The 22,997-nt window shown below is 34.3% G+C and overlaps 1 protein-coding gene across 1 annotated transcript in view; it reads left to right on the top strand.

Annotated features, from left to right (window-relative positions):
* The window catches only part of rap1gapb (RAP1 GTPase activating protein b), a 51,833-nt gene that overhangs the window by 19,082 nt on the left and 9,754 nt on the right, over positions 1-22,997 (top strand). Inside the window, exons 4-20 of the mRNA XM_016540459.1 lie at positions 5,690-5,725; positions 6,619-6,666; positions 9,441-9,479; positions 9,576-9,764; positions 10,847-10,950; positions 12,735-12,813; positions 13,228-13,281; positions 13,369-13,452; positions 13,543-13,643; positions 13,974-14,103; positions 15,727-15,882; positions 16,134-16,205; positions 17,201-17,287; positions 17,377-17,517; positions 18,565-18,696; positions 19,659-19,768; positions 21,224-21,343. Coding sequence (XP_016395945.1) covers positions 5,690-5,725; positions 6,619-6,666; positions 9,441-9,479; positions 9,576-9,764; positions 10,847-10,950; positions 12,735-12,813; positions 13,228-13,281; positions 13,369-13,452; positions 13,543-13,643; positions 13,974-14,103; positions 15,727-15,882; positions 16,134-16,205; positions 17,201-17,287; positions 17,377-17,517; positions 18,565-18,696; positions 19,659-19,768; positions 21,224-21,343 — 1,682 coding nt within the window. The remainder of the gene's footprint in view (positions 1-5,689; positions 5,726-6,618; positions 6,667-9,440; positions 9,480-9,575; positions 9,765-10,846; positions 10,951-12,734; positions 12,814-13,227; positions 13,282-13,368; positions 13,453-13,542; positions 13,644-13,973; positions 14,104-15,726; positions 15,883-16,133; positions 16,206-17,200; positions 17,288-17,376; positions 17,518-18,564; positions 18,697-19,658; positions 19,769-21,223; positions 21,344-22,997) is intronic.

Here is a 22,997-nt window from a genome sequence, read left to right as displayed (position 1 = left end):
GTTTTATTATCTGAAGATGAACCATTGCTAGCTCTTCTCCAGGGATACCTATTCCCCTAATTTAACACCCAAGTGCTTTTTAATTGAACCCATCTGTGTCTCTGAGCAGCTCTGAGAGCTATTAGCACAAGGGCTTCTGGGAGCTAGGAGGACTTAAGTGTCCGTGTTTAGGGATGTCCTAGAATCATTAGTGTCTTGATGGCATTGTGAGAGGTTGAATAAGATTAGCTCAGTCTAGATTGTGTAGTTAAGCATTTATGTATTTCACTAAGAGTCTCATAATGCAAGATGCTTATACAATCAGCTCAGCATCTCTGCAGAGCCACACTGGGATTATAATGGCTGTGAATTTAGTTTTAGCATGATCCAAGTGAAATTGGTTTGTAAACAAGTTACCTTAGCATGCATTTTTTTATTTAATGTTTATTGCCTGTGGATTATGGACTTTGCATTAGGGTTTTGTAGTATTCCCTAACTACTAATAGTAAGCAAGGTTGTATAATCCAAAATAAGGTTTTATTGTACACCGAGTTGACTAATTTGATTCAGAATTCAAAAATCCTAGGTATCTTATCAAATAAATATTGCAAATGGGTTCTTTTCAATATCTCAGTTGTTCCACTTGAGAGCAAATTGAGACTTTTAAATGGCAAATGTTTCATTATATTTGTTTTTGGGCCCCTGAAAGCATTAAATGGACTAATTTATTCCTGTCTGCTGGCCTTCATGTCATAGCTCAAGATTGACTGTAATTGCATGGAATGGCATGGAAATGCGTGCATCATTTTAATGCAGTGCAAGAGTAATTCATAACATGGCATTTACACCTCATTTACAATATTTGATGAGAAAACAACAACTTAAACAATTATAGATTTTATCTGACATAACATAAGTTAAAGTACTAGAATTGCTAACACTAAAACCGAAATAAAAATAAATTAAAGCTAAATAGAAGCTAATATAAATTACAAAAGCACATAACAAAATGACTAAAACTTAAACTAGAATTAAAATAAAAACTGAAAATATAAACAAATAAAAGCTAATTCAAAATATTTATGAATAAATATTAATAAAATATTTATTCTCTATGCCAGATAAGCAACTGCCATCGAGATCCAGGTATTATAGACCATGTTGGTTGCTGACATCACATTTCCTCACGTTTGACATTTTCTCCTTAAAAAATGCTGATATTGAATAGCAAACACCTCTAGAGTTTAAGAAGCGATCTCAAAATATTGCACATTGTGCAAGATATTTTATAGATTTCAAAATGAAATCAAAACATTTCTCATCAGTCATGCTTTTTCCAAATTAATTATACAACTCTATACTATAAGTCAGCAATTGTCTCATTTCTATCTGTTTTTATTTGTCCTACGTAATTTTATGAGAAACATCTCAGACAAAGTTGACACTGAAATGAAAATAGATCTGAAAAAGTCTCCGCGACCTCTGAGAATTTTTCTTTCCCTCTGGGAGCAGGCATTACATAGAAACCTGCCTCAGAGGAATACAATTCTGGGTTTCCCATACCAATGCCTTCCAGAGTCTGTAAACACCTTGATCCTGGGGACAGGAGGGAGGATGATCCCAGATTCAGTGGTTTTGGATGCTACATTAAATTCCCCTGAATCCCAGAGCAATAACAGCGTTACAACAGGATGGTTTTACCACAACACCACCAAGCAACTTTTGTATGAAGATATTAGAAAACATAGAAGTTCATTTTGAATGAGGCTTACATCCAACACTAACCCAACTAACTCTGCTTTGGTTGCACATTATTCACTTTTATAGGCATTTTCGAAGCTGTTTTCTGTCATATTGCCTTAATAAACAGCCTGCCTGCCTACGACACTCATGCTGTTGTAGTATTTCTGTAATATGGTGTTGGCAAATGCATTATAATTGTGCAACGTGGCCGTAATGTGACAACAGGAAGTCATATTATCTTTCAGCAACTGTGACATTATGTCATCTTACCATTTTACATTTTTAGCCTGCTTTTAGAAGTATTTCTGACAGATACACTATAACTTAATGGGAAATATTTGCAGCTATATTACATTAGATATTTAGAGAATGAAGAAAGAGAAGCTTGTATATCAAAGCATAAACGCACAAAATCTCACCTGTTATTCTACAGTATTGCTATAACACTATTGAGGTAACATCTTGAGGTCACTCGTAGGTCTTTGATTTAGATAAAAGAAAAAGTCATGAGATTTCACTGACTCGCTTGAGAAAGCATGCAAACCTCCATAAGCCAGTCATTAGGCATTTTCAAGTATTGAAAAGAGCCATTTTGACATTTTGATAATTGATGATTTATGCAACAGTCTTTTGGACAATTTAATTGTGCAATTTAGTTATCAAAGATACAAGAAACACTTTTTTGCATGTCCTTTGGCTGGCGAATCTGAGGAGGCATGTGTGGTTTGAATGGGCATGTACTGTCTGGGCTCACACACACACACACACACACACACACATCCACATGTCACTTACCAGGCTGTTTCATATGGCATGCTTGACTAGAATAGGGGAAGTTGTAGCAGATTGAGGAAGCTATCTGCCTTTTTCTTGCATTCCCCGCTGCTTTTCTCATGAGTAGAACATATGAAGATTGAGAGAGAGTGTTTTTGTTTGCCGGTCACAGTCGTGTCTCTAAGGGTTCAGCTGATTTAATTGACTTCATCATGGCTAAGAGTATGTACAGGTTTCGCAGTCCAGCACTCACTGCCATGCACCACCGCAGGCGCTTCAGTGATGTAAGTAGACTTAATGTATGAAAGTGTGAGGAAAAATCAATCATAGTGAAATGTGTGAGTTTGTGTGTTTATATAGAAAGGCCAAGTGTAAGATTGTAGACATAATGTGTTAGAGTAATGTGTGATTGCGTTTCTTTTTACTGTAACGTGTGCTGATGTTTTACTTTTGATTTCGTTTTTAATTATCATTACCGATTATTCTCATTGATTTTTCCTCTCATGATGTAATTCAGTAATGAGAATCATGCTGTCTGATATTATCATTATGTATAAATACTTTACAGTTTGAATAACATCTTAGTGTATTTACAAGAGAATGTTTTGTTGCATTATGGTCATTCAAATTTGGGAGAAAATTGTCATGAAAATGTGAATTTAAATTTCAATTATTGACCTTGTTTCAAAGATAATTGTAGATTTGAATTATGATCATATATTGATCTGATGGTTTTGAGTCATACATACTTTCATTGGATCTGTACAAAGTGTACTGTGCACGTTTGTGATGCAATAGTGTTATAGGATGTCTTAGTTGAGAAAGAATTCTCACTCTTATATTGAGAAATGTAAAATTCACTGCTTGGTTGATTCATATCAATTTGTGAAATGAATTTAGGAAATAGTATTTCTGTCAAGTGTACATTATCTACATGTGAGAACCAGATGTCCCCACAATGATAGAAGAACTTGAAATGACCTTTATAATGGGACCTCCCAACAGTTAATCAAATAAGGAGACTAATTCATGTCTTAATTAAAATCTAAAAATGCACTAAGGTTTCCGGAAAGGGTTAGGTTTAGGGATAGGCTTTGGGTTATAAAGATATTTAACTGGGTGTATCTTAAACTTTAGGCACTCTTATGTCCCAGGGGTTGATTTATATTAAAAGAGTATATTAAACAGATTTTGTATATCAAGGTTGCATCAAAACTGCCTCAGCAAACTTTTTATCATGTGTTCATTAATTATATTTGGTATACCTAGTTTTTTGTGTCCTATACCCATGAAAATCATTGTAAAAACTGTAATAATCAAAAAAAAAAAGTCAATTATTTTTAATAATAATAATAATCTATTTTTCATAGTAATTGTGTGAAGATATTTTATATTAACTTTTCAAAAACGGTTTGTTTTAAGAAAGCTCTCTAAATGTCAACAGGCCTGAAAGTGTCCATTGTTAAAGAAACACCCAGGTTTCGTTTTCACAACGAAACACACAGCGCCTTCACGACATGGCGGCGGTGGCAACAACAATATTACAGCGAAAATTAAAAGTTACGCCTTCTTTCTTTGCGTGAACATTTGGGCGGTGTTATGCAAATCTTCCCACATCGTGACGTAGATATGTGGGGGCGTGTTAGAACGAGCCGTTTTAGGTAGGCGTGGTTGACTCTTAATTTTTATAAAGAATATCTCTTTGGATTTGAGACTTTAGTCTTTGCAACTTTATAGATCTTCTTTATGCACCAAGAGCTTGTAACACTCCAAAGAGAAAGGAAAAATTGAAATCGCATCATATGACCCCTTTAACATAAAAACAACAAGTAAATTGTAAGTCACCACAAATGTGTGTGTGGTGTTTGTGTTTGATGAATCAGCAAGCCATACGGAGAAACACATTGAAGTTCCAGTTTCAGTACAGCGTTTTGTTATATTGAAGTCATTTAAGGTACTCTGAACTGTGTGAGTGTGTGTTACATAAGTGCAAGTTCACAACTGTGTATGTGTGATTTCTTGTTGAGAAAAATCAGTTACTGGCAAGGATTTTGCAGAGTCCTACCTGACTCTGCAGTCTTATCAGCATTAAACATAAAAAATGGTGCTGCATTCTGACAAACTAGATTTTTAAAAAATTTTTTGTAGTGTTTGCCTTTGCAAAATTTGCTGCCAAGTTGCCAGGGCGTTGTTATGTGTTTGCAGGGGTGTTCTGATTGGCTGTGGTGTTGCTGTTAGGTTACAGGGGTGTTCTGATTGGCTTTGATGTTGCTATGTGGTTGCTAGGTCATTGTTAGATGGTTGTGTGTTCTGATTGGCTGTGGTGTTGCTGTGAGGTTGTTAGGACGTTGTTAGATGGTTGTAGGTATGTTCTGTTGCTAAGAGGTTGCCAGGTGGCTGTTGTGTTGCTACAGTATGTTATGTTATCCCACCTTCAACATAAAATGTTCTTTTTTTTTTTTACTTTATTTTATCATCTGCCAGGGAAAACCCATTGACTTAGAAAGTGCAGGATGAGTTAAGTTTAGTATTTAGGGTTATATGTGACCCTGGATCACAAAACCAGTCATAAGTGTAGGACATTTACAAAATATCTTCATGGAACATGATCTTTACTTATATATATCCTAATGATTTTTGACATTAAAATTTTTTTATAATTTTGACCCATACAATGTATTGTTGGCTATTGCTACAAATATACCCCAGCGACTTAAGACTGGTTTTGTGATTCATCAGGGTAACATATTTAAATGCAAAGCATTAGCAAACATGCTAATAAGCAGGCAGTGATTTCTGAATAACGTTCCCTTTAATTCATATACGTTTTTATGCTGGTTTATTTTGAGCTGTGGGCTCAATGATATGACACCGCAGCTGTAGCTAGTTCAGGTCACATCCTTCATACGTACAGCTGCTCTGTCTCCGTGCTAAATTATGCTGTTTCACAGTCTTCATCTCCCATTGAGATGAACCGTATGATAGGGAGGAAGTACATCTGATCATCTGATGCACTGTTGATCATAGGATCAAGGCAGGGAGCTCCGTCCTTTACTGCAAAGCCACTGTCACTGAGAGAGCCGAGAGTCATTCTCATGTCAAGTGGACTCGCAGACTGTCAGATCTCACTCTTTCTCATTGTGTTCATCCTCCTCTCTCTCCCCCTCTTTTATCTGTTCCTCCTGGTTCTCAGACATCAGATATATTTGCAATGATAGAGCGAATACAGGTGAGAAGTCCACATTTTCATCCGGTTTTGTGTTTATTGCTTTTCCTGCAATCTTTCGTTTTTTTATGACCTCTGACCTTTTTTAACCTGCAATATGGTGACACCTTCCCAGTCTTTGCCTATCATTACTGACATCTGTCATCTATATTTAAGGTTCTCTCTTAATACGTCACTCATTCACTTTAAAATGTATATATGTAGCTTGAGCTCTGTCATTAAACTCTTGAAAACAGTGTTAGAAATATAGTCTATGCAAGTACGCAAACACTTGGTCAGCACATTTTAATGTCTGTTGAACTTAGTGATCCATCATAATTTGAGCACAGAGAGCATTTTATGCTTCTGACCATTTTAAATTAAACTATTATGAAGTAGTAGTTTTTAAAAATAAATAAATATGTATTTCTTACTCGTTTTATGTTTGCATTTTCCAAACATTCAAAACTGTCAGTTTTTTTTTTTTTTTACATTTAAGCAAGATAAAGGCTGTAACAAACCTAAAAGGGGTGATAGAATTTCTTTTATAGCTGTTATTTAATTATATATTCATTTATATTAAATACATTTTAAGTATATTTATGCCAATGTCCGTTATTGCTTTAGAAGCTTGAATACTTGCGTAGAATATGTTTCAGGCCTAAGTGTCTCTCTGTGTAATGTTTGTATTTAAATTTTTGTATATATTGGCCATGTTTAAATTTTTTGAGAATTATCAAATGTATATATTATTTCAAGTTATTAACAAATGCTGAATTTTAATTTCTTCTAATGAATTCCAATGAAAATTTCTTTAAGTTCTAATGATGTATATGAATTACATTAATTCAATTTGATTTGTATTTTTAAATGAACTGTATTTATTGAACATCTTCACCTTTTTTTTGTGAACACAGAGCAGTAGAATGGACGAGCAGAGGTGCACTCTTCCACCTCCTCTCAAAGTAAGTGTGTATATTTAGAGCCACACAAACAAGCATCAAGTAGGGATGCACGGATAGGATTTTTTTTGGCCGATACCGATTTTAACAAACAATTATTGGCTGATTCTGATACCGATACCAATATTGGTCAATTGCATAAAGCAGGGCTTAAAAACGAGAAAAGAAAAAAAAAGACTGGTTCACTCCAAGCAGAATCTGTATTTGAATGTTTCTGTTCCTGCGTTCCTCTGTGAATCCGGTTTGAGTAGAAAACATACCGGTTAATAACGTTTTTTAAAACTTTTTCTTTGCCAATAATAATAATAATAATAATAAAGTACAGCGTTTAATTTACTCAAAAAGAAAAAAAATCATGGAGAGTCTTGAATGATGTCTCTTAGTCATAGCCAATATAGCATCATCTTTTCTAGATTTACCAAAGACCAAATGTATTAAAAGAAAAAACTGTCAACACAATAAAAACATTAAAAAAAAAAAATGCTACTCCGATAAGCGTTAATTTTGAGTGGAAAAAACAGCCTAAATTAGTAGGCTGTACATTGCATTTTATTATTACATTCAGAAATAATGTAGGCTAAAATAATGGTAAATAAAAGCAAAATTACAAACACAATTAGGCTATTTTAGTTCCCTTCTCTCCACAACAAATCCTCTAAAGTTGTATTTAGGCTAAATATAAGCGTCAAGCCAAAACGAATTAATTTAAAAACGAAACTGAAGCCTACCTCTCTCATTCTGCACGAATCCAAATGTTTCTATATTAGCGAAGTATCTGGATGCTACTATTATTTATTATGTAAACTATAGGCTTTGTTCTTCACTCGCATTATCGACGTTAAGCATCATCCTTCACATATAGGCTAAAATCAGCAGTGAGACGCTGGTCACACTGAACGGCACAGACTGTACTACGGACTATTTAAATTGAGCAGTGTAACTTTTTATGTTTCTTTAACTGTATTTTATTTTGATAATGAACAGGCTGCGATGTCAAATTAGCAAAAATTTGTTGCATGTGCGTGTGAGGCACCGACGCGATCACTGCGTTGTTTTCCCAACTGTTACTCCGTAATTTATGGTCATACCAACGCTGGTTTGTCATACAGATAGAAGCAAAACATCATTCAAAACTGTAAAGCTTTTGTAAAATAAAGATAACTGCTTTCTGCCGTCTCGTTTTTTTTTCTGTGAACTTCGGAGTGCGTTACAATTATCCGAAACTCAGCAAGTGAATTTAAGTGAAATATATTTTGCCTATATATTCCTTTTTATGTAGCCTATATACTGTAGTTTTATTCTGTTTTCTCCGTTCACAGAAACGCTGGCGGTGCGTGATGTGACCTTGTGTGAATCAGTGTTCTACACTGGTTTCAAACAAAAAGCTGCATATTACCTGCAATTCATTTTCACTTAAATGTAGGCCTAATGCTTGGCGGTTCGTGACATATCCTCGGATAAACTCTAACGCTGGTGCATTGCCATTGCGACTTACCTATGATGAATTTACAACTGAGAGCATGTATTTCACTCGTTGGATGCGTCAGCGTCACGTTTGCATATGGCCGTACTATGCCGTCTGACAAACTATATTTTGTACAGATTTTATTTTGTTTTGGCAAGTATTTAATTATTTTGCCCAGAGAAAAACGTTGGATTATGCAACAGACATGCAACTCGTTGTCTCCATGCAGTTAATTTATCAACCATCGGTATCGGCCCTTTTCACACTATTTCCGATATGCCGATGGCTTTAAAATAATAAAAAGTCAGCCGATACATCGGTGCATCCCTAGCATCAAGTGTTATAGTCATTACAGTCTGTTTTCACAGACACTGCCATCAGCGTTGTGTTTATCACATGTGCACAGAAACACACAGTATTGCTTTTGCCACAGATGGATGTTTTCATATGAACCTTCATTCTCATAGCTTTAAAGTTAAGAAAAGCACTGCTGCTTTAAAATGTTGACATTTTAATGCATCTTAATGGCTCTTCTGACATGAAGGCTGGTTCAAAAGTTTGGCAGTATAATTATTGCCTCTTAAAATACCTTTTTTGCCAAATTGTAAGGCAAAATGCATTGCATGTAGCTTAGTGTAGAAGTCTGAAATGATGGAAGTCTTATTTAAAATACAAGTATTGTTTTAAAAAAGTGTTTAAATGAGCAAGCCTCTTTCAGCATCTTGTGCCATAAGTATTGCATTAAAAATTAATAAGTTCAACTTTTGTCATGCTGCAGATCAGTGTCAATTTTAATTTACTGCTACTATCAGAGGAACATCATAAACATTTTTTGCTTATTAAAGTAAACGTGTCTTGCGTATAGATACAGTATTTGAATATGAAATTATTTGAGTATCTTCTGTTTAGTTTTGCTCTCTGTCTGGTTGTTTGTTGTGCTAGAACATGTCCTTAAGCTGCACTCATACACAGACTTACTTACAATATAATGCTTTATTCTTCATATCACACATGAATCACACATTCAACTCAAAATATAAATGGCCATAAAGTATGTATTTACCGGAATCTATATAGAAGCACTTTGTTATAGTTCTGTGCATTTAAGGTCAACATAAAACACCAGAACATGTGATCTGATGCTCTCACTGCAGGCCTTGTGAATATTGTATAGTTCAGGGTTTGTTTGGAATCATGAGTCTCCACAGGTCTCTTTATTCACCTTCATATTTCCTTCATTTGCGGCTTAAAGTGACTCGAATGAGAGGCTCACATTGTCTACATCTCTAATCTCTCTCTATTCCTCCCACAGACAGAGGAAGATTACATTCCATATCCCAGCGTCCATGAGGTTGCATACTTGTTTGACTTTTTTATATGTAAATATGAGTGTGTTTTCTTGTTGTAAGATTCTGGTTGTAAAATTGTTGTTTTTGTGGGCTGGCAGGTATTGGGTCGTACAGGCCCTTTACCACTCATTCTGCTGCCCCAGTTTGGGGGTTACTGGATTGAAGGGACCAATCATGATTTAGGCTCCTCCTCCACAGCAGAGGAACCGCCCCCTTGTCCCGCATCACAGGTTAAACTGGAGACAAACAGCATAGCCAAGATCTACAGGAAACACTTCCTGGGCAAGGTGAGATTCTGAATTGACAAAGATGTATTTAATTATTAATTTTATCTATCTCTCTGTCTGTCTTGTTATAGGCAATAGCCAGTATAATTGGCAATATTATATTGAAAATATTGATATTAATGAAAAACAAACGACCACAATGTGCAATCTGGAATTTTATATGGTAAAGTCAACTAAAATCCCACTATCCAACCCTTTTTCAGCCTCATCAAACCAATGAGTATCATTTAAGAAGGTCAAATATTGGCTAATACAGTATGGTATGTTGCAGTTGCTGATATATTATGCATATTTGTAGAGAAAATTCATTCTGTTTAGTGCTGTCAAACGATTAATCGCGATTAATCGCATCCAAAATAAAAGTTTTTGTTTGCATAATATATGTGTGTGTTCTGTGTATATTTATTATGTATATATAAATACACACACATACAGTATATATTTTGAAAATATTTACATGTATTTACATGTCTATATTTATATTCATATAATTTATATTATATATAAATATATTTAATATATAAACATAACATATTTTTCTGAAATATATACATGCATGTGTGTGTATTTATATATACATAATAAATATATACAGTACACATATATTATGTAAACAAAAACTTTTATTTTGGACGCGATTAATCGTTTGACTGCACTAATTCTGTTTTTTCCTTTTTCATTCTTAAAGTGACTTTGAGCTTCTGAAAGGCACTATATGAAAATAAATAATAATTATTATTATTATTAAGAGTTTTTTTTTCTTTTTTCTTTTTTTACATATCTGTTTTATTGATCTATGCTTTACCTGACATATTAACATGTGTTGAGGTATAGCTGACAATAAAGTTGATCAAAATCACATCAGGACTATTTTCTCACCAATTAACAAATTGATAGATGATTCTTATGAGAACAGGAGTGTTTGTATTGGTTGTTTTGTCTTACTATTGCTGTTATAGTCATCTTAGTAGTAGTAGCAATACTCTTTGTGCTTGCTGTCTCTCAGGGTCAGAGCTTTTAGGAATCTGTGATAATGTAAGGAGTCTTTCAGAGGGTTTATGCGTTTATAACTCTTCTCGCAGGAGCACTTTAATTATTACTCAGTGGACAGCACTCTGGGCCACCTGGTCTTCTCGGTGAAGTATGATGTGATTGGAGACCAGGAGCACCTTCGACTGTTGCTTAGGTACGTCAAACACACACACTCTTGACTATTCCCAGATGAAAAAAAGTATTGCTTTGATGTTTTGAATGCTGTGTTTCTTTAATAACTTTGTTACAGATGTTCCTGAAATATCTTAGGAGGTATATAACAATAAATTGTTGATATACAGTATTGTAAAAGTATAGAGTCTAGGAACAAACCCTTATTCCCTTTCAATGCTACTTCCATTCGATTTACAAATCCTTTTTGCTACCTCAATTGAAATCCAGTTCAAGAAATTGAATTGGATTTAAAAGATATTCTCAATTTAGTTCTGAATGGTGCACAAATCTGTCACAGACACTTTTCTTTTTAAAGAAACATTTACGTCCACTCTCTCCTATCACATATTCTCTCATTGTTCATTTTCGAAGATGTTCTGACTTAAGTGCTCAAAATGGGCAGCAGAAACACAAGGTCACATCTATTCTTTATAACCCAAATCCTGTCTCGAGGCCCTTTAATAATGGGGATGGGAACAAGAGACAGTGTGCATGTCAGAGAGAGGTTGATCTATAAAGCCTCTCTTTTATACAGGGAGCTCTTCAGGGACTCTTTGAATGTTACGTATTGGCTGTAAGATAATTGACAAGGGCACCTGTGAATGCTGGAGTGATTCACATGGCAATTTTTCATAGTTGAACTACCATCCGTCTCTCTCTCTCTCTGTCTTTCTCACCCTCTCTTTGTCTTTCCTGCTAAATATAACATTTACATTTACATTTATATTAATGCATTTAGTAGACGCTTTTATCCAAAGCGACTTACAATAGAGGAGCATGAGCAATTTGTCTCAGACAAATTAGCAGAGAATGTGTTTGTGAAGTAGTTTGGTTATAGTTTACTTTACTTTTACTTTTAGTCATTTAGCAGACGCTTTTATCCAAAGCGACTTACAAATAAGAAAAAGTAATTAAAACTAAAAGCTAAAACTCTATAAATACTATATATATATACACATTTAAGAAAATAAAAGAAATTAAATAAAAATGACAAATGCATACAACAACACTTCAAAACTAAAACATTTAAATGAAAACAAAAAAATAAAGCTAAAAACAATTAAAACATACACAAATAAGAAAAAGTAATTAAAACGAAAAGCTAAAAGCTTTTAAGAAAATAAAAGAAATTAAATAAAAATGACAAATGCATACAACAACATTTCAAAACTAAAACATTTAAATGAAAACAAAAAAAAAATAAAGCTAAAAACAATTCAAAAATATCAAAAGAACAAAAGGTATGAGTATAATAATGATTCTAACATAACACTAAGCCAAACACCAAAAAACAACTACATATGTGTATGTACAACCTCACATATACATATACATGTACATATATACAGTATAAATACATTAAATATATATATATATTATTTCATTTCCATTTTGTATGTTGAAGTACTGAAATAACTCAAATTAAATAAAACTAAAACTTAATAAAAAGCCTATATAGACATAATAAAAAACTAATAAAATGTCAACATTACTACAACTGTGACTAAAACTAAAATAGATAACTAATACAAATCAAACTACATTAGTTTATCAGTAATCCTAAAAAAAATAACACTGAGCCAAACACAAATGCTAAAATAACAACAACTTACTGACACATAGTAAGAAATGGTTATAAAAAACTGAAACAGAAGTGAAACAATTAGTAGGAAAGAGGAGAAATAAAAAGCGATACTTATAGTGTTATTTTAATAGTTTGTAATGCTGGAGGTAACTGTAAATCTTATGTTTTTTTAATTGTAGGTCAAGGTTTAAAACCTACCATGATGTGATACCAATTTCTTGTCTGACCGAGTTCCCTAATGTTGTGCAGATGACGAAGGTAAGACAGAGAAGAATTTTGCATGGCTGTCATTGGATTAAAAAAAAAAAAAAAATTAATTCAGTCAATTGCATGACATGTAGATGAATTAAATTAAAATGTTATTTATTTATTCTTTTTATATATATATTTTTTGCAATTATATTTATACATTCAATTAATTAAATTTTAATTATTTGCATATATCAATGTTTGCTGAGAAAAATCCCATGCAAATCAGATATTAGAAAAGGTGACTTTGAAGTTCTTTTATTAATTTATCCCCATGAGAAAAAAAGGTCATTTATTTTTATTGTTTTATTTTTTTTTATTAATTTGAACTAAATTAAGATGTTAAATTCACAGCCTTAGTAATCAGATAAAATAATGTGATTAGAAAAATGTAAATTAGATTAATCACAATTTTTTTTCAAGCTTGTCTGTGAAGAGGTGAATGTGGACCGATTTTATCCCATCTTATACCCAAAGGTAAGCTGGGGCAGAAATATAAAAAAAAACGAATGAACAAATCATGTAGTTTTCTTTCACTGACCCTCATTTGTTATTTGTTTCAAGGCATCCAGACTTATTGTGACCTTTGATGAGCACGTCATCAACAACAACTTCAAGTTTGGAGTCATCTACCAGAAATTTGCACAGGTTAGATCACCTTTAAGTGTTTTTATTCCTGGATTGCTCAATTTATATTATTTGTGGGTTTGTGAACTGAAAATGTTCTCTGTTCTACAGACATCAGAAGAGGAGCTATTCGGAAACAGCGAGGAAAGTCCAGCTTTTGTTGAGTTTCTGGAGTTCTTGGGAGAGAAGATTGAACTTCATGATTTTAAAGGGTATAGACCTACAGTGTTTAACATGAAAAGTACCCAAGTAGGACTTTTTTCCTGGTCCTGGAACAACATTCCTATCAATAAATCACTTTGTAGGGTTAGGTGGAGAGCTGTTGTTGAGGCTTCAGTAGCAAAGTTATCTTATTATATTGTAATTATATTATAATTTCCCTTTGATTTCAGGTCTAGGTCAGAGTTTTATGTTGAGTAATGGATTGTTTGAATAGAATGTTGTCCCAGGCCCAACGAAGGGGTGTTTGTACCGCTGGTATGTTTAGAGTTTGAAAATATTAATGAAGTAATTCAGAGCTTTTTGACCTTCTTGTAATACAGCTTTCGTGGTGGCCTGGATGTGACACATGGTCAGACTGGAATTGAGTCAGTCTACCACAACTTCCACAATAAAGAGATAATGTTCCACGTGTCCACTAAGCTGCCATATACTGAAGGTGATTCCCAGCAGGTAAGACCTTGTATTGTCCTGCTTTGTTTTGTTTTGTTTGGCTTTGTTCTGCTTTATTTATTTATTGCTTTGGCTTTGTTTTACTTTGTTTTTGTTTTGTTTTATTTTTATTTTTTTATTTTTTTTGTTTCATTCTGTTTTGATTCACATTCAATCAGTAAAGAAAATATATATAAAAAACATTTTTAGATTGTTTTTCATTTAGATTCCTCAGATTTTAGATTCCTATTCTTAGCTACATCAACTTTTGGTTACCTGTTGAGGGTGGGTAAATATAGATAAATACATGGGCACGTTTAGGACCAACCAGTAACATTCTAGGATATTGTTTTGTCACAGTTAGTGTTAGTTTCAGGTGTATTACCATTTGCAGCCCCCCAGAGATGCTTGGCCACTGTGTTATGCACTGACCAACAGCATGCTCTGTTAATTAGCAAGCAAACCACACAGTGCAAAGGACTGATCCTGGAAAGCCATCTGTTGTCATGCACGTTTTACTTTGCTTAGAGAGAGAACATCACCTAGGGGTTTCAGCACAGAATGCCCTTTTACAAAGCTGGCCACTAAAACACACCCTCTTCAGTATGGTACCTCAGAGGCCAGAGATAACATATGGGTACAGACTCGTCACCTGCTGCTTTTTAATTGCTATTGTATGAGATATGGGATGTTATATGAGAGCTACAGTATAGCGATATGCTAATGTCCTCCAGACTGGCACTGACAAATGTGTTTTTGCCTTAAAATGGTTTGTTTCTATCTAAAACATCGTTTTGAATATGATGTTTGCCACAGGGCTGCAAACATGCTTCGATATGTCTTATTAATTTCCTGAACACTTTGATGATGAAGACAAGCAGTTTTCTTTTGAACTTGTGAATGTCTGTGAACTATTTTTCTGTTATGACAGCACTCTCTAATAAGTATTTATGAGCAAGCTGTGAAGACGAGCGAACGAACAGTTCAGCTGAGGAAAGCTAATCGGATAAACCTTTGAAGGTTTATAGGAGATAAAAATTGACACCCTGCAGAATGCTAATAGTGTTTTGTTGCAATGTTAAATCAAGTATAAATGTAATTATTGTTTCGAAATGTAGGTCTTTGACATCACTGGTGCAATAAAACACAAATCGGTAAATTTCAGATCAAAAGGAGATTTATTTTATTTTATTTTATTTTACAATCAATGAACAAAAATATGAAATGTATGAAGATTTTGTGTGGGCCTACTCATAACTACATAAACAAATGTTTAGGCATGAACAAATGATTTTTTATATATAGAAAATATGGTCACACTTAGAACAAGCCTTTTTTTGGGGGTATATTACCAGTCAGAGCCTAAATGAAAAGAACTGTAGTGCAACAATATGTAGTGTGCTTAATTTACATGAAAGTAGAATGATATACCTTACAAACTGGCGTAGCAGTGTTGGTTCTGTTCAAATATAAATGTACAAATATGCATTTTTCAAACACATGGTCTATTTTAGTTTTCAGTTCAGGTTTCGCTTCTGGCCAGTCTGTTCGAAGAAGTGAATCTTAAATTAGTTGTGCAGACCTTACAGGCAGCTTCCTCTTATTACTTCACAGTTTTGTTGTCTTGGTGTGACTTAATTTCAGCTCCAGAGGAAGAGGCATATAGGAAATGACATTGTGGCTATTGTGTTCCAAGAAGAAAATACACCATTTGTACCCGATATGATTGCATCAAATTTTCTTCACGCTTATGTAGTGGTTCAAGTGGAGAACGCCTGCACTGATAACGTCCTCTATAAGGTAATTAACCTTTTTTGAATTTTTCAAAATGAAGCTTGAGCCATGGATTTATGTGAATAGTGTATTTCTAATAGGAATGCTTCACATACTTGATTACATACAACGAGTGACTCAGTTCTAAAGTAGGTTTTTTTCTCTACACATTGATGTTTTACACTATAGTAAATCAACTTGTTAAACAATGTGCTAAAGTCTTTTTTTTTTTAGAAGCTTTCCTGATATCAGTCATAATTTCTTTTGTGATATTGTAGGTATCTGTGACGGCAAGAGATGATGTGCCTTTCTTTGGACCAGCCCTCCCAGACCCAGCTGTCTTTAAAAAGGTACATCTTTTCAGATTGTATTCATGTAATGTGACTAGTTCCACGTGAAATCTTTGCCCCGGAACTCAAAATTGGAACAGCTGTTTTTACAAAATTCTACACATCCTTCAACCACTGATGTTCATTTATGAAGTATTTGGTTTATTAATTATTCTTTCAGATGCCAATAAGTGTAAACAAGTACTTTTAGTTCAGCCTCACTTTATTTAAATACTTTCTGGATTTTCCCTCTAAAAATCAGCGCACAAAATGTAGAAAAACTCAATTTCATCTAAGTATGGCTGTGACTACAGGAATGTCTCATTTGATTTGTAATTATGCGTAAATGAATTGGTAAAGCCTTTTATAAAATGCTGACAAATTATATGAATAAATATAGTTGTAATAAAAAAAATTTAAAATCAATTTAAACAATTTCACTGCTAGTATATTTTGTTGGCAAGGAGTAGTTCACCCAAAAAATTCATTTTGCTGAAAATGTACTCAACCTCAGGCCATCCAAGATGTAGATGAGTTTGTTTCTTCATGGGAACAGATTTGGATAAATTTAGCATTACATCACTTGCTCACCAATGGATCCTCTGCAGTGAATGGGTGCCGTCAGAATGAGAGAGAATGAGAAACGCTTCACTAGTCATAAATTCATGGACTGAGGTCTATTATTATAGATTGTCGTGATGTTGTTATCAGCTGTTTGAACTCTCGTTCTAACGGCACCCATTCACTGCAGAGGATCCATTGGTGAGCAAGTGATGTAATGCTAAATTTCTCCAAATCTGTTCCCATGAAGAAACAATCTACATCTTGGTCTGAGGGTCTTTCAGCAAATATTCACTTTTAGGTAAGGTATTGCTTTAATCGTAAGAGATATGACTGAATTGATAAATAATTGAACTAATATATAATTCACCTATAATTTTATCTAAAAAAATCCAATTTAGGAGCCGTTCTTTGTTTAAATCTAATTTAATCTCTGTTCATTGTGTTTTGTGTAGAGTCCAGAGTTTCATGAGTTCCTCTTGACTAAACTGATCAATGCTGAATATTCCTGCTATAAAGCAGAGAAGTTTGCCAAGCTGGAGGTGAGAAGGGCATACATGTTTGTGTTTGCGTTTATTTGTGTGGAAGCATCTGCATGCATACTACTGTACATTAAGTCTTTGTTCTCCAGGAGAGGACACGTTTTGCTCTGTTGGAGACTTTATATGAGGAGCTACACATGAACAGCCAGTCCATGATGGGACTGGGAGGAGATGATGACAAACTGGAGAATGGAGGAGGAGGAGGCGGTGGCTTCTTTGAGTCTTTCAAGGTAAAATCCATTTGAATCTCTTTAACTAGTAAAAAGGGTTTGTATTTGTTTAATTAATTACTGACAAAATGATGTGGATGTATAACAAAAGAGTTCTGGTGAATAGCAGAGATGAGTTTTGCATAATTTGCATACTGTCCATTCTATATGTGAGATTAGAATAGTTGCATCCCATATTGTAGAATGTTAAAATCAGCGTGATATTGAAGTATGATTTATGCAGTATACAAAATAAACTATATGTCAAAAATTTTGGGGTGTTTTTAAATTAGGGGTAAGTATTTTTTATGTTTTTAAAAGAAGTCTGTTATGCTCACCAAGGCTGATTTATTTAATCAAATGTGTTATGCATTAACCTTGTTTACTATTTGAATATATATATATATATATATATATAAAAAGTTATTAATTCCTGTGATATAAAGCTGAATTTTCAGCTGCTGACTTGGTGTTAAAGATTTTTTTTTAAATTGAATACAGGTGTGCTGCTTAATTTTTATAAGGATTCTTTGATAAATAGAAAGTAATGCAAACAATGAAAACAGTATTTATTTGAAATAATAATGTCATTACTGTCACTTTGATCAATTTAATTCATTATTGTCAAATAAAATGCATTAATTTTTTTACTGTCCTCAGCATTTTAAACTGTAGTGTATTTAAAATAGTATGCATTATAGAACAATTAAATGTTTCAAACAGCAGTGTGCTACAGTTTTGATATAATTTTGTGCAAAACATCTTACCCATGTCAATTAATAATTTACTCAAGTAATAGAAAAAAGTGCAGTAGAAGTGAAGTACATTGCATTATGGGATACACTCACATTTTGGCAAATGAAGAAAGTCACCTGGTGTTCTTTGCATATTGAAATTGTTTTGTACTTCTGACAGTATACAACCTGAGGTAATTGTAAGTATGTAGTATGCTAGTCAAATCATACCCACTTTCTTTGTCCTTTACTCTCTCTAGCTCTCATATAAGCAGTCGTAGTGCCCTCTAGTGTTGGCTTCCAGTGATGCAATGCATTGTTTTTCTCTTTCCAGCGAGTAATACGCAATAGAAGTCAGTCTATGGATGCCATGGGCCTCAGTAACAAGAAACCGCACACCGTCTCCACCAGCCAGAGCGGAAGCTTTACACACAACCCCCCAGACACCCCCAAAACACCCGGCATTGTGAGTATGAACACCCTTGTGACCCAGAAATGAATGCAGGCTGTCATGAGAAGCCCCAAAACAGTGTGGCAGCTTTATTTTGTGCCAGTCTTCATGCCCTCTGACCCCCATCGTGCCCTGCGGGTGGGTTTGACCTTTGAGTGCTTGTGTCGTCATGGCTCACATCATCTGTGAGGCTTGTGCTGATGGTAGACCAGGTCTTCTCCTGCCATTTCTGATCTTCATCATTTCACCATTACAAAAGAAAAAAACTGATGTGTAATCAGCTCTTATGATCTGTTTGAATGGTGGTCGGTGGAACAGATGGGGCTCTCCATAAGCGACCGTCCCGTCTCCATTGCTATGACAACGAGTGCAACAGCAATAACTGAGAGAGCCTCTCATGACAGGCTGCCATAACTGCCTATTAGCCATCCTAATGTACTAATGTGTCTGCAACAACTGTCACAGAAAACCAGAAAATTATCAAACGTGTGTGCAAACCTATAAACTTGCAGACAGCTTTGTTAAACAGAGATTTTTCCATCTGGACCTGTTTTCAAGGTCATCTAGGCTGCACTGTAATGCATAATGCACAAATCTGAAGACCAAATTAAATCACTCATCAAGCTCTGATGATGTTGAAGGGCTTGTCCATTTTTATTAAAAATAGAACCCAGTTTCTGCTGTTTCTTAGCTGATATAATATTTGATGTTTTGTGTTGAATCATAAATCTGCCGTCACCCAAATGATTGATAGAAGACACAGCAAGTTGATTTACACAAAGAATTTCATACACAATGGTCATTCAAAGTGCTTTATTTAGGCATAATAATAATAAAAAGACATAAAAGTCAAGATAAAATCAATAAAAATAAAATAAGAATTAAAATGAATAATATCGAAAAAAGAAAGAAAGTACATGAATGGAAGATATTATGTAGTGGCTAATAATCTGAATCAAAATGTGATTTCTCCACAGTCCTTGATTATTCCTGGGAAAAGCCCAACCCGTAAGAAATCTGGTCCATTTAGTTCCAGGAGGAGCAGTGCCATTGGGATTGAGAACATACAAGAAGTTCAGGAGAGAAGGTAAGAAAAACAGACAGGTTTTTTTTTCTTTCTCGAAGTTGAAGCCCTTTTATTAATTTATTCAAAAAATACATGAAAACACAATTCATACAAACATTGACTTAAAAAGACTTTTCCTATGAAGATTTAGTTTAATATTTTTGTTAGGGGTGTGCACGACTAGTCGAACATTCGAATATTCGGTCTGAAATTATTATTTGAATAATAAAAACACTATTCGAATTTTACTATGTGTTTGTTGATTTGCAAACAAATCAACAATGTACTACCAGTACATGCAGGGAATGTACGGCCAGTAAATGCAGGGAATCCATGATAAATCCTAAGCAGTTATAACTAAATGCACTGGGTGGCGCTGTGGAGCGTGTTAACAAGTTGAATAGTATTTGATCACAGAATGTCGTTATCTGCCTCGCGAAGTTTGGATTTACTTTGATCTAAATGATCTTACTAAATGATCTGACAAAATGTAATTACTTTTGATCAAATGAATTAGTGAAACTGATTTATCATAATATCACCTCCACAATGAGAAATCACATGAAATCCAAACACAGTCAACTGAGGAAAAACTGCAGGTAAGCGCAGCTGTACTCCGATTGAGCCGAGAAGAGAGCGCATCTGATAGCCAAATGATCTTGAGACATATATAAGGGTTCCTCGAGGGAGAGTGGTTTAACACAAAGCGTTAAGAAACTGTTAGCACACGTTATCTTTGTCAGCGCGTTCTTATTGTTATCAGACTGAGGAACAAACTTTCACCCGAGCATGTGGATATTATTGTTTCTCTCAGAATTAATACGTGAAACAATGTAAACACAATAAATATAGGCCGACTCGAGTATATGTAGCCTACGTTCTGTACTGTAATTGGCACAGTCTGCTTGATTTTTCCGTTTGCTCTGCTTGATCTTGGATGCTTTTTTTGTTGTTTACACATGTTTTCAACTAAAATAAAACCTTGTGATATAACGTAACGTTGTTGTAGAACATTGTTGTGTAATGGCTAATCATAAGCTTGTTCAGAAATCGTGACAAATACTTGATAATTAAAAATAACGTCTTTCTCATGAAACCTCATTTAAACAAACGAATATTCGAATATTCGTTTTTTTATGAGTGCAAATATTCAAATGCAAAATTTTTGGAAAATGCCCATCCCTAATTTTTGTATGTCTTTGAAAAACGTCAAGGCGGATATTTGGTCTTAATAACAAAAGGCAGACATTGTCATAGGGAAAACCCTTAAAGTACTTTAGCATAATTGATTACTTGTTAGAAGTCATTTTGTTGTCATGTAGCTAGAAAACCATAAAGGAAACGTAACAAAGATTAGAATCTAGTGTGTATTAAGTGTGTACTGACAAATAAGTATCTTTTTATGTAAGGCTTATTAAATATGAAAAATGCAGTTCTGAGAACAATAATTAAGATGAGTTACTCATTATGTTCCAGCAGTCGAGAGGTGTCCCCTAGTCCACAGAGGACATCTGACAGTGGACACACCACTCAGGACCTCAGATTAGACAACTCGTCCAGTCAGAGCTCACCTGAGATGCAGATCACTAAGATTGGGTGAGCACCAGTGAAAACATTGACTTCTGTTTGCTGTACGGATGGCCAGTTTTTCCATGCATTTTTCATATAATCTGATCTTTACATTCCTGGAAAGGTGTCTATGATCATGTGAAGTAATTGTTTTCTTTCTTTTTTTTTACTTTTTAATATTAGATTTGCTTTTGTGGTGTTTTTTTGGAAGAAGTCTCTTATGCTCACCAAGTCTGCATTTATTTGATCATAAATACAGCAAAAACAGTAATATTGTGACATATTATTATGAGTTAAAATAGCAGTTTTCTATGTTAACGTATTTTAAAATATCATTTATTACTGTGATGGCAAAGCTGAAATTTCAGCATCATTACTCCAGTCTTTAGTGTCATGTGATCCTTCAGAATTCATATTGTTATGCCACTCAAGAATCATTTCTTATTATCAATGTTGAAAACAGTAGTGCTGCTTAATATTTTTTTCCACAATTTTCCCCCCCCACAATCATTTGAAATAGAATTTTTTGTAACCTTGTACAAATCTGTCACTTTTGATCAATTTGATGTTCAAACGTAAATTTTTCCTGAATACAGGTATTCATTTCTTTAAAAAAAAAAAAAAAAATCATACTGACCCCATGTGCATCAAAATCATATTTTCTTTGAAATTCAATACCGTTGCACTGGTACTAGTACTAGTAAAACATTGGTTTTTATACTCTTTATTTTTGTCTATTATCTATATATGTAATATCCTCAAAGTTGAATAACATGTTCATGTGTGGTAAGTAAATAGCCTAACCTGAGGTTATAGGTGGCTTGTTCAAAGGGAACAATAGGTAGTTGCTCACGGGCCACTCCTTGTTAGGTTCAGACTTTTTATTACCCTCTACATAAAACCACTCCCAGCAGCAAATAATAGATATTTGCTGTATCATATATTTGAGTTCAAACGGCACTGTTGTCAATGAGTCATTAGTAATACATCTACTTTGAACTTCTCTGAATGTGTTGAGTAATCACACCTGCAATCACTAAACATGACTATGGCTAGTGCTATCATAACATACTCCATTATCATTATGCATAGCAAAATACAGCCCAAACAACACCTTTTAATCATATGGACAGAGCAGCTAGTGCAAATAATTAATCCGATGTAGGTAGTTTCCAGGTGCAAAGGTCAATAAGTGAGCTGCTTTTGCTTTTAATGTGCAACTGATGTGTGATACAGTAATTGAATCAAATATACCTCAACCAACTTTAAAAATATTAATGCATCTAAATATTTGACCATATGCATTTAATAATGGTTAGTTAAAGGAGTGGTTCACCCAAAAATGACACATTTACTTGCCCTCAGCCCTTTAAAAAGGGGTCATATGATGCAATTTCAATTTTTCCTTTCTCTTTGGAGTGTTACAAGCTCTTGGTGCATAAAGAAGATCTGTAAAGTTGCAAAGACTAAAGTCTCAAATCCAAAGAGATATTCTTTATAAAAGTTAAGACTTGTCCACACCCTCCTAAAACGCCTCGTTTAAACACGCCCCCACATATCTACGTCACTGTGTGGGAAGATTTGCATAACGCCGCCCAAACGTTCACGCAAAGAAAGAAGGCGTAACTTCTATTCTCGCTGTAGTATTGTTGTTGCCATGTCGTGAAGACGCTGTGTGTTT

The sequence above is a fragment of the Sinocyclocheilus rhinocerous genome, unplaced genomic scaffold (assembly GCF_001515625.1).
Source record: "Sinocyclocheilus rhinocerous isolate Xijiao unplaced genomic scaffold, SAMN03320098_v1.1 scaffold218, whole genome shotgun sequence".
NCBI classification, from domain to species: domain Eukaryota; kingdom Metazoa; phylum Chordata; class Actinopteri; order Cypriniformes; family Cyprinidae; genus Sinocyclocheilus; species Sinocyclocheilus rhinocerous.
The sequence above is the reverse complement of the archived record's forward strand: the minus strand, read 5'-3'. Positions and strand labels throughout refer to the sequence as shown.